The 12,324-nt window shown below is 43.3% G+C and overlaps 1 protein-coding gene across 2 annotated transcripts in view; it reads right to left on the bottom strand.

Annotated features, from left to right (window-relative positions):
- KCTD1 (potassium channel tetramerization domain containing 1) overlaps window positions 1–12,324 on the bottom strand; it is a 101,402-nt gene that overhangs the window by 88,956 nt on the left and 122 nt on the right. The window contains exon 1 of one of the 2 annotated variants that reach the window (XM_017833156.1): window positions 12,285–12,307. The exons of the other annotated variant lie outside the window; for it this stretch is intronic. Within the exon in view, the coding sequence (XP_017688645.1) occupies window positions 12,285–12,293 (9 nt within the window). The 5' untranslated portion in view covers window positions 12,294–12,307. Of the gene's footprint in view, window positions 1–12,284; window positions 12,308–12,324 lie in introns of those variants that run through there. 2 annotated transcript variants of the gene reach the window in all.

Below are 12,324 nucleotides of genomic sequence, written 5' to 3'. Positions count from 1 at the left end.
CATATTTGGCACTTTCTATGTTGGCAAAGCAACAAAATTAATGCCATCTTCCTCTTTATGTAAGTGTATTTGGGTCCCCAAGTATTTCAGAGTCTTGTTTTCCCCTGGGCTACTAAGGGGTGAGATAATTTTCACAATGTTTTTACCTCTATATGTCCCAACCCATTGTTCTGACAATTCATCAAAGTATTCTACTTCCTTCGTTGCCAACTTTTCACTCTTCGTTCCTGCAGCACTTGCTTTCTTTTGTAAAACAGATGCTAAGGCAGAATTTTGCATCTCACCTCATGACTACTAGATTTTCTTAACAACATCTTCTGAGAAAACCTATTAACGACTTTCTGAGATTTCCTTTAAAATTTATATTAAATGGTTCTGCATAACCCACAGCTTCATTGAGATCTTCAAGATTTTTTTAGGAAGTTAAAATAGGCATGCTTCACTGTCACTGAATCAGTCATGCTTAGCATTAAGCAGATTTTAGAACTTGCTAACTTGTATTTCAACCTTTCTTTCTTTTTCATTTGGTTGAGATGATCTTGATTTTAAAGTAAAATACATGCTATGTTCCAGTGATTTGGTACAGCAGAATAGTCTATTTTTAAGGTAAACTTGCATGATTTTGTTAACAGCTATCAGCCTTGATTGATGCCATCTGCTCTGGGAGGTTTGTTATTTTAGCATGTCAATCATGGAGTTTCTCTTCTGATACCTCAATGTTTGACAGGCACCCATCTATAGTAATTAAATAAAATATGTAGAGAATGAATGTATTTTCAATCGATAAAGACTGATGAGAGGATATAATGCAGTCTGTAATTGAATCTTGTAATTTTTAACTGCCCCTTTGATCCAGCAAATCCACTAATTCTCTTTCAGGTATTTAAATTTCTCATTTGTTTGTAGAGATGTGTCTCTTTGCATTTGAAATTTCCTCTCAGTTCTCCCATTTTCCATCTCTCATTTTCCCTTGCCAATTTATGTTCCTTTCTTTTGGGTTAGCCAGGGCTAGATTTCCTTTTCCTGAAGGTTACCTGTTTGGTTCATCGTACTTTGTTTGTTTTTTCCTGTCTTCCTACTTCCTTTTTGGTTTCGGGGTATGCATACCTTCTGTGATGCAATTATGGTATGCTTAAGTAGTTCCATGTTGAGGGTAAAGATTGTAATGCCTTCAATTCTGACTCCTTTTATTCTCTGTACCTCTTTCCAACCCTCTCCTCCCTCCAAATCCAAGAAATTTAAAGGATTATATTTTAATTGCAGTGCAGTTTAAGTGTTATCTTGTTATTAGATTTCTATCTCCACCCTAGAAGGCTTTATATGATGTTTTGTGTTTCTTGTGTTTCACCAGGGTGGAGGAGTATTTGTATTAGCTTCTTTATTTAGGACTGGCCCAGACCCAAGTCTCTACACTTCTAGAAACTCCATGAAATGCAGTTGTGACAGAAACAAGTGGCAAATGCAATTTCAAACAAAGGTCCTGCCAAGGCGTTTTGAAGGGAAATGACAAATTCAGATCGGTCAGACCATTTGATGCTGTAGCATGCTTCAGTAAGTTCAAGGGCACTAGCAGGGTTCTGGAAAAAAGCTGGATGTGTTGTCAGGCTGGTGCTCTCTAGAAAGGGAGGAGTTGCTTTGCTTTTTTTTACACCATGATCCTGTTTAACCATGTTTGCTAAACTAGAAACTGAGAAAAGAGTAAGAAAAATTCTGGTTTAAGACCAAGAGACACACATGCTTTGTTTTAGCATCTCCCTGCCATGGTAGGACAAACTGCTTTAATCAGTTTCAAAAACCATGCATAGCTCTGGAACCTAGAGGAAAAATTGAGGCATTTAAAGGAAAATGCCCAGAGCACTGAGAAGGGGGGAAACCAGAGGATCAGGCAGGAAAGAAGCAACATCTTGCCTTCTGCTCACACACTGAAAGGAGGAGTATGATCCGTACAGAAAGTAAAAATTAGGAAAGGGCCAGGCAATGCTCTGAATATGAACAAATGGTTTGCATTTAGAGGCTGGCCATGAATGACACCAAATCACTGGACTGCAAAGATGCAACCAAATCCACACAGGTCCAGCTCAGAGTGGGGGATCTGGGAGTGTTTCAAATCTGGATGCCTGATCCAGTCCCACCCCAGTTCTGCTTTGGCAAAGAATTTGCTTCCCTTCCCTGCAAGTCGGTGTGGCAGCCAGGTGGGAACTGTGCACCCTTCAAGCCACATCCCCAGTTAGGATGTCTGAGGAGCACAGTAGGCATGAGTGCCACCACACACAGCAGTTGTCACTTCAGAAAGAGCGTGATCAACTTCAGCACGGTAGTATGGGGCCTATTTGGCTGTGGCTATGGGAGAAGTGTCCCTCCTGATGTATGTGGCAGGGCTGACACCTCTACAGGAGAAGAAGAAGCAATCTCCAGTTTCATATTAAGCTCTCTGTGGCTGTGGCAGTAAGGCAACATTACATTCATTATACTTCAGCTTTAAAAGGACCAACATACTTTTTAGGGCACAAAAAATGAAAAAAAATTCTTATTTTTTTTGAAACTGACCCTTGGCAGCCTGTTTAAAAGAGCTTGAAACTATCTGAATTACACAAGAAAAAAAAAAAGGAAAACATGCCCACAAGGGCTGAAAAATCACTTCAGTAATAGATGACTTTTAACTTTACATCAGAAAATGTTTGGCAGGCATAATTTCAAAGTGTTAGGGAAATGTGTGTGATGACTGCTTGGGTGAAAGAGTAGATGTAGTCCACAGCGAGATTTATCAAATGTTCACATAAGCAATTAGAATCTGGCAGGGCCAGCAACCCGTGGAGAAGGGCAAAGAGGACCACAGCTCTAAACTTTGAAAAGTTAATGAAGCCAACTGATTTCTCACAGAAAATTTTTCTTTGAGTGTGTTCATGTGTCATGGGAATGTTAGTGAGCAGAAGGCTCTGACAAAATGCCAGCTATGAGGCATAAGGGAAACAAAACACTCCAAGCCCCACCAAAGGCCAAACCACCCTTTTCCTTTTTTAAAGCTGCAAAGATTCTTGATGTCCCAACACCCCTGAGCATCCTTATATGTTATCCTTAATCACACAAACAAGCCTATTGACCTGACTGGGGTTATCAGGACAGTCTTCCAGGACTGGCTCCTTTTCAAAGAGACCACAAGAGCACCGAACTTTCCAGGGCAGGAATATGTGCAGAGGCTTGAGCTCACCAGCAAAAGGAGCAGGCAGTGCTGTCTGGGGGATTTGTGAGAGCAGTAGCTGACTATCTGCTTACAAAAGGAAAGAGGGACATCAAGGCAAAAAAAGGAGCTACAGGGCAAGGGAAATAATAAGCAAACAAACAAGAAAACCGGCAGTTTCAATAAGAATGTAGTTTTCTTTAGTTTTATGCTACAAATATCTAAGCAGCTTGCTTTTGCTGTTCTGCTGGAGTAGCATCCTATGAAAGTGTATTCTTCCAGCACCTTTTGTTGCACAAGAAGTTTTAAAAAAGTTTTATAGTTCAGACACCTCAAAGATCTCTCCTCCCCGTGCTTGACACACGACTGTTTTGCAGCAAGCGATGACATTTGGGAAGGCGTTTGCTTGTGCGATCCCTTGGAGCGTGGGGCCATGACAGCATGTACATCCAGCCTGAGTGCTGCAGACTCCTGTGTGCCAGAAACAACGTGGCACCAAATGACACACACAGGCAGTAAGGTGCCCCAGACTTGATGCAGGTTTTTGGAGAGTGATAGAGGTGCTAGAAATATGTAACAGTCAGGCCTCGCTGCAAACGTCAGAGGAGGGAACCAGATGGGTGAGTCTTATGTTCCTTGTAAGAGTTTTGACAGGTTGTGGATAATTAGTACGTTTAGAGTGGAGATAAGCCAGGAATACCTTAGTCTTGATCCCACATGTGGGAAGTATGAGTGGGAGTAAGGGCTTCACAGCACCTCCCAGGAACAGGCTGTGTCCTATGTGTAAAAAGTCAGAATGTGATCATGTTTTTCACTTTCATCAGGACTGTGCTGACTTTCCAAGTCCCCAAGGATGCATGAAAGTCATGTGTCTGTTTGGCCCAAATTGTTTGTAACTCATACTTTCCATATGAAGTTCACCATAAAATAACAAAGAGAAATTACTTAATTGAATTTGTTTGGAACCTAATATCAGAGGAGTGCAACAAATAGAAAACAGTCAAGCACCATACAATCAGTTCAGGAGAACTTACAAATTTCAACACATATGCAGCTGCCTTGTGGAAAACAATCAAAACTACTACATTTATTATGGCTGTGCATATATAATAATTTCCATCCAGACGTGGAGAAACACTTCATATTTTGCTTGAGACTTTCCCATACTATTTTCTGGGACTAAAAGGGAAACTGTGGATCTCTGCGGCCAAGTGATTAGCCCAAGGTCATAGGGCAGGAGATCTGGAAGCAGAACTTTGGAGTCTCAGTGATGTACTTTAACCACAAGACCATCCTTCAGTCTCTTTCACGCTGATGACTTTGGAACTAGCTTTAAAAGATCCAGTGAGACGCAGTGATGGAAGTGATAGATAGCTACACTAGGTAGCCAGAGGCAACAAAAATGATTAGAGACGTGGGGGTATTTCTAAACAAAAAGATTAAGACCAGAACTATTTCATTTAGAAAGAAAACAAGCAAAAATGATAGAATTGAGGTATATAAAGTAATGAATGGTGTGAAGGAGAAATCAGATGCCCTTCATGAAACAAGAGGGCACCTAATGGAATTTAAAAAAGCATTAGCTTATAAATGGATAAGGATATCACTCTCCACTTTATCTCTCAGCAACTTGTGGAACTCTCAATTGCAGGACACTGATGTAAATACTTCAAGAAAGGAAAGATTGTACATAGCCAGTAACAAATACAGAATTTTGAGCTAAAGAAAATACTTCTTCAAAGCTACATTCTTCCCCTGAAAGAACCACCTCTCTCCCTGAGAAAGAGCTAACTTTTTTATTCCTGAGTCTCACCTGCTCACATGCAGAAGGCCCAGCAAAAACTACAACTGCTTTCTCATACGTCCCCAAAACAGGAATACCCCTGCCTACATATTTTTCAGGAAGTCTCTTCCTTGGAACAGCATTAACAGCCTTAGAAATTCAGTTTTCTGTTAGTGGCAAAAATCATGTCCTCATTTTGCCTCCAGGAATCCCAAACTGTCTTTGAACCAGAAGCCACTGTAAGGAAAATCTGGAGGATATGGAAGGTTGCACTGTCTTGTTCTGTCCCTGAGCTCACATTTGTAGCCACCTTCCCCCCTTCCCCCCTCCCCTCTTTCTCCAGAGCCAAGCTGCAGATCCATGTAAGATTCCACCTCGATCTAGTCAATGACCATCTCTTGGATGTCTAGGGCAAAACCATTAGCCTTTTGTTTGTCTACACCGAATGGAGCCCTAATTGCCCAGCTTTCTTTTTTGACTCTCTTAGAGTCACTCCACTGGACTTCAAGGCTTTCTGTAACTTCCTTGCATCTCTGAGCTCCCTTTGATAATCAAGGTTTAAATTGTCCTCTGCCAATCTAGTCAGCCCTTTCCTCATTTTCTTCTGTAATGGTCTTCATGCCTTCCCCCACAGCCATCAGCTGGGACAGCTGCCTTGATATCACCATAGGCCCCCTTCCATACAGATGTTAAGCCTTTCTAACTCCTTTCTTGCCATACCACTTAGAGAAGAACAGGCTGCTATAGACAAATGGTGTCAAATTTGCCTGTTGCTGACAAGCCAGGGATGTCTGTTTACCTTGAGTGAGTGGTCCTTATCGCATGGATTATCTCTCTTCAGTGTTTAGAAAAGCTTTGGTGTAATGAGTGCATAATGGGCTACAGAAATGATAACCATCTCTGAATTATACAGCGCTGGTCCCCTGTGCTGAACTGGATGGACCATCAATTTCTTCTAGGGCAATTTAACTAAACTTCTAGGTAAGCCTTAGCTTATTTAGAAAGCAGGACACCTTGGGGAGACCGGCATCAGTATTTTAGCTAGAGAACCCCATTTCATTCCTTTCTCCAGGTCCTAGCAATCAGGGCACTCTTCTGCCCTTCCCTTGACAGCTTTGTGATCATGCTGATGGGCTTGTACTCCCATCAGCTGTGATATGCACCTCTTCCATCTAATGCCACAGCCAAGTTCAGTTCACAGAGCGAAATAAATATGTTTTAAGGCAAAGTGCTCTACCTTAGCAGCTTTGGTTTCCAATACTTTGGTTTCCAACAGTTGTTTGGAGTTATTCTCCATTCCTCTCCTCTTTTTCCCCTTTTTCTCCACTGATAGCAGGAGTTATTATTAATTACTTGTTGAATACCTGCAATGTTCTGCTGCAGCAAGAGAGATGGTGCTGCCCCACCAGGATTTATAAGATGGGAATACAAGAAAACTAGCGTGCAGAAAGCTGGCTGGGTGACTGGATGATGGAGAGGATGTTTTTAAGTTAATGTTTTAAGAAGGTGAGGAAAAAAGGGAAAAGGGCTCTTTGCTCAGGTTTCTTTACTAAATCTCTCCTCTCCTTATAGAGTGTGTTGAAAATAAAACGAATGCCACTAGATAAAATATTAGGAAACCTGTAAGCATTAAAGGTCTAACTTGAAAAAAATTAAGAACTATAGAAAGAGAAATAATTTTGCATCTGGAACTGAGAAGAAATTAAGGATCCTATCTAAAGGCCAAATCAGAAATTCCTCCCACTGACAAAACTTATGCAAAATTTTCACTGCTCATAGAAGCAGACAATGACTGAGGATTTTTTTCTGTGAAAAATTCAGGTGGTTTTTTTTTTTTAAATTTTCTATCAGATGGTCTTTGTCAAATTTCTATCTAATGAACATTCAAAATAAATAGTGGTTTTCAGGTATGGAAATTGCTTCTTGAACAATTAGTTATATATATATATATTAAAAAGTGTATTTTCTTTAAAAAAGCTAAACCTTTTCTCCACTGACAAAAATGCTGATGAAAAAACTCAGTCAACTGTAGCCTATTGGCCACAACTAATGTCACTGAGGTACCAGCAGTGCTTTTCTTGTAAATATTCTCCAAGTAGGCCAGGTTTTAAAGACATGTGCAAAGCAGAGTATTACCAAAGTTAAGGTCTCACTTTCAATGCTGAATCTTCCAGATAATGTTTCTTAGAAACTATTGGCTAAACAGTCCCAGTTTATATCCATGTTTATTGCCATTTAGCTTGAACAGCTACTTCTCTTCCCTCTGGGATTCACTACCTGTGTGTCTTTACAGGGAATAGTCATATCGCTTTCCAGACTACACATTGCTAATGCCTCTCCTAATCTCCTTTCAAAAGACAGACCTTCCATTCCCCAATGTCTTTCTAGCTGCAGCTCCAGCTTAACCTCACCTTTTTCAAAGATGAATGCTTGGTGATGCACACTGCGCTTTAGATTGTTTCATTTGTGCTTTACGCGGAAGTGTTAACATTTCCTCATGTCTGCTGGGGATACCTCTCCTGAGACAACCTCCCATCATTTCTGCCTCCCCAAAAGACAACGTGGCTTCACAGTTCTTCCGTGAGAACTAAAAATTGACAGGCGAGGTCTGGCAAAACCTACTACAGCAGTAGGAGACAGTTTTGTTCCCATACCAGCTGGCTGCTTGGTAGAGGCAACCACAATCAGAGTCAGAAGTGGGGTGCACACACCTAAGCCTGCATACTACCAGTTACAGCCCTGCATGTTAGCTGTCCTGCAAATCATCCTGAATTACACCAGTGAAAATAAGGGAAAACCTATACATGCCTATACTGAACCTGAGGTCTGAGGCAGAACTGAGTCATAAATGCTGGCTGAGGGGGAACAACCACAGCTGTAAAGGCCTTGTTTGAGAATGAGAAGCAGAAAGAGCTATTAATCTGTGTGAGACAGAACTCATTTCCCTATCATCTTGGAGCAACCCTGCTGTGGAGTGTTACTTTTTGGTTTTGTTTTTCTTAAGACTGTTCTTTATTCATGAGAGAACTGGGCAAGGAAGACCAGTTGAGTAAAAGCCACTAAATAATCTGTCGGGATGAGTTGTCCTTTGCCCCAACAGGCACTCCTAAGCTTTGTATCCCTCACCGGTAGAGTTCAGCTACATACAAACTACCTGCAAAGCCGCATTTGCGCTAACCTGCCGACCACATCAAACCGTAACTTCCATCGCCAGTGGGGGTAGGCAGCAAGAAGAGGAGCTATCAGGAAAAGGTTATCAGGTGAGCCATTCATTTCATAAACAGGGGCTTACAACTACTGAACGTTCTACAGCATCAGCTTTGGTTCAGTTGGATATGGGATGTTGTTTATTTGATTTCTGGATTAAACGCATGATTTAAAATACACATTAGAGAACCCAGGATTATTAAAGCTACAACATACTTCATCAATGTGGAATGTGCTAATGGCTTGCACATACGTTAAGGGTTTTTTTGAAGGCGTTATCAGCTAGGGAGATAGTAGCTACTCCCTTCGCCCACCTATAGACATTCTCTAAACATACATATTCATTTTAATTTACCAGAGAAGTAGAGAAAGAAGAGATAGCTCTGCCTGCACGAGTAGAAAAGATGGACAAATAAAAATGAAGATGTGCATTTTATATTTGTCTCCTTCTAACATCAAACTTTTTTCTTAAAAAGAAAAGAAAAGAAAAGAAATTGTATTCTGTGGAAAGTGGGACAACAGAAATCTGTATTTTAACACAGAAAGGCTAATTAATTCTTTGTGAAACAACACAGAAGTCAGTGGCACTATACCAGAGATGAATTTTACCCAGGCTGTAAAAAGAAAACATAAGTGCAACACAGACCAACAGAAAAGATCCCATTTAGAGTAAGAATTATGTTTCTGTCAGAAAAAAAACAACTAACTAAATTTATTTCCTGGAAGGAGATCCAACTTGGCTCTGCTGCAACAGTGTAAAAGGATCCAAAATAAGTAACAGCAGGCATCTCTACTAAAATTTGCTTCTGATCACATTATTTTTTCTCTAGTACCAGAGAAGAGTTGCACACACATTGGAAGTGAGATACAGTAGTTTATCGCACGGAACATGAGAAAGAGGACTACAGCTCTGCCATTTAAAATTCTGCTCAGCCAGGGAGTCAGTACTGGTCTTGAACAAACCACATGCACTTTCTGGAGTTAATTCCCACCTAAATGCTTTCTATTTCAGGCATATAAACTCAAACTGGAGGGGGCGGAATAGTCTTAATTACAACCATGTTTTGTATCTGCTTCCCCACACATTAAGATGTGAGGTCAGACCTTCACTGCAGAGATGTTAGCAACAATGAGGAGCTATCAGCTCCTTGAAGTACCAGTACCTTACTAAATCCAACTGATGAGTAGTTACACAAAAGCAGGAACTTTATATTAAGCTGTAGTGGTGGCAGTCTGTATATACCAGCACACATTAATAAATGAAGAGTAAAGCACCATAATCACAATCTGTGCATCTGTGTCTGCTTTATGGTATCCTGAAAATGTTTCTAAAGTGGTTGGAATACAGAAAGCAAAAATTATCATTCCTTTCCAGCTGGTCTCATGTGAAATGCTATCTGACTGTGACTGGCAGATTTGGTATTTTGTTAATTGTGAGAGACCCCACTTTGAATAATGTACAAACATTTGTTATGATCAGTGAATATTTCCTTTCACATCGCATTTTCTCCATACATAAATTTATCCTAATCCAATAAAAAGCCTATGTGAGCAAGACTTCTCCATGCAGCCTTTTCTCTACATGGGTGATAGACTGGCTCTTTTTACTACACAATGTTCATGCAATTTTTCATTTCTGCCTCAGATCTGCAATGAATGGAAGTCTTCTTCATGCAAAATCATTTGTTCTCAGGGTGTTCCAAACCCAAGGTTTCATTCAGAGACATCTAGTAAGATGCATTTCTCAGAAACCAGTAACAAGGCACTAGACATGAGGAAATTGTTAATTAAAAAGAAATACCAAACCCCAATCAGGGAACTATGCTGATGTGACAAATGAAATTGGTATGGGGAAAAATAAGAATAATCAAAAGCCAACAGAGTCCTAAAGTTTCACAGTAATTTGTCTTTTAAAAATTAGATGTACACCAAATTTATGTTAAGTTGGTGTTTCTAAGGGACAGAGCAACACATAAGGTCCAAATATGACTTAAATCCAGAAGAATTCCACTGAAATCAATGGTTACAGCAGTGCAAATCAGCAAGAGATCTAAATCTGTCCTAGCTGATTCCAGATCTATCTTTTATTTGCTATATGGCTTCAGGCAAGTCAGTGACCTTCTTTTTATTTCTCAGTTTCTCCATCCGTAAAATGGTGATAATATTGCTTGTAATACATGAAGACTGGGGGGACTAGTTAGCTCCCTAACATGGTCTGGATATGGAAATTCCTGAGGATCAATCATTTTTAGTCGCCTCCATGACCTTTATTGACTCTTTATAATCTTAATACTTAGTTTTTTCTTGCTTGCATGTTTCTCTTTTGACAACCACAAGCCATAGCCTCGAATCCTTATTCAAGTTTTATGCTGTTTACTTCTGTGGCAGGATTCACATGAGAAAACCGAGGACGAGATTTGGAACTTGGCCCCAACAACAACAAACTGTGAGGATATTTCAAACAAAACTCATAAATTACTGCATGAAATTAATCGCATTTACATTATTTTAAGAGCACAGCTTATTAACTGACCCACTGATGCCCAAAAAACAAGGGCACAAACAAAAAAGTCGCAAATATTTCTTCACCCTTATTTGAATAATGTACACTGCGCTGGCATTTGAAGGAACAGTCGATTTTGTTCAAACAGGTCAAGTGGGGAAAAATAAATAATAAAGAACAACCCAACCTGAAAACACCCTAACGTCTGACAGCTCTGAGAGGGACCTCTAGTGTGTGCTAGAACATTTTGTGTTGTGCTTCGGGCGCAATTAATACACCAAAATCACCGCAGTCATTTTGAATAGGCGAGGGTAAATTTCGTCAAGCGCCTCCGACCCGTGGGGCCTGCATCCTTCCGCGGGCCGAGCATCCTTCCGCAGGCGCTGCCGACCCAACCCTCAACTATTAAACTGACACTTTTTTTTTTCTTTCTTTCTTTCTTTCTTTTTTTTCCCCTGGCCTCGGCGTGCACAAGGAACCAACTTCCCTGGGTCATCCCGGAGTTTCCCCACTCCGCACGCCCGCAGCGCCCAGCCCCCTTCCACGGCCCCCGGCTCCCGGCTCCGGCCGCTCGGGGGAGGCTGGAGCTGGAAAGTTGCCTTTCCTCCGGGCTCGTGGCTGGGAACAACAACTCGAGCCGCCAGCCCCAGAGCCCGCCCGGTGCTGCCCCCTCCCCGCACACCGGGCGATGCCCGCGGCGCCCCGGGCGATGTTGCCCCTTCCCTTCCCTCCCGCGCCGCGAAGAGCCGCGGTCCCTCGGCAGCCCCCGCCGCTCAGGAGAGAGAGGGGGGAGCGTTTCGCCCATCTTTAATTCTCTCGAGCAGTCCGAGCACGCTCGGTGCCCGCGGGGCACGCTCACATAAACTTGTACCGCGCTGATTGGAAACAGGCGGCGGGCGGCTTTTTTTTTTTTCCCTTTTTTTAAATTTTTTTTTTTTTTTTTTTTAAGGTTTTTCAGCCGGCGGACCCGGCTCCCTCTTCCAGGCCGGCGTCGGACAGCGGGGGCCGGGGCAGCGCGGCCGGTCCCGAGGGGCCCCCGCGGGCCGTGTGCGGATGGAAGGACCGCGGGGCCGCCCTTCCCTTTTCCCTCCGCCGCCCCGGCAGCAAAGGGCGCCGCGGGGCGCTCCGGAGGGGCCCCGGCGATGGGGGAAAGGTGCCTCCCGCTCTCGCTCTCCCCCACACAGAGACACACACAGACACAATGGCGGCCCCCTCCTGCAGCCCGCCGGAGAACAATGCCCGCCGCGCACCCCCGCGCGGAAACACACGCCTTTGAATTAAACGCACCGCTCCGCCCGCCCCGCGCACACCGCCGCCTGAGTCCCCCTCGCAGCGGCGGCGGGGAAAGTAGGCGCCCCCCGCCCGCCGCGCAGCCCCCTCCCTCGCTCGCTCGCTCCCTCCTTCCCTGGCTCCCCCCTTCCCTCCCTGCCCGCTCCCGCCCGCCTCCCCGCGGCGCTGCGCGGGGGTTGCGCGGGGGAGCGCGGCGGGCGAGGCGGCCGCGCCGCGTCCCCGCGCGGGGAGCGAGCGCCCGGCACATGCGTGGAAGCGAGAGCGGCGCCCGAGTCCCTCCGCACCCTCCGCTGCAAACAACAACAATCCCGAGCAGCCCTTACCTGGAACATCGGAGCCGACAGTGTCCCTCTCTCTCTCTCT

This window comes from Lepidothrix coronata, unplaced genomic scaffold, assembly GCF_001604755.1.
Source record: "Lepidothrix coronata isolate B3197 unplaced genomic scaffold, Lepidothrix_coronata-1.0 Scaffold6, whole genome shotgun sequence".
NCBI classification, from domain to species: domain Eukaryota; kingdom Metazoa; phylum Chordata; class Aves; order Passeriformes; family Pipridae; genus Lepidothrix; species Lepidothrix coronata.
The sequence above is the reverse complement of the archived record's forward strand: the minus strand, read 5'-3'. Positions and strand labels throughout refer to the sequence as shown.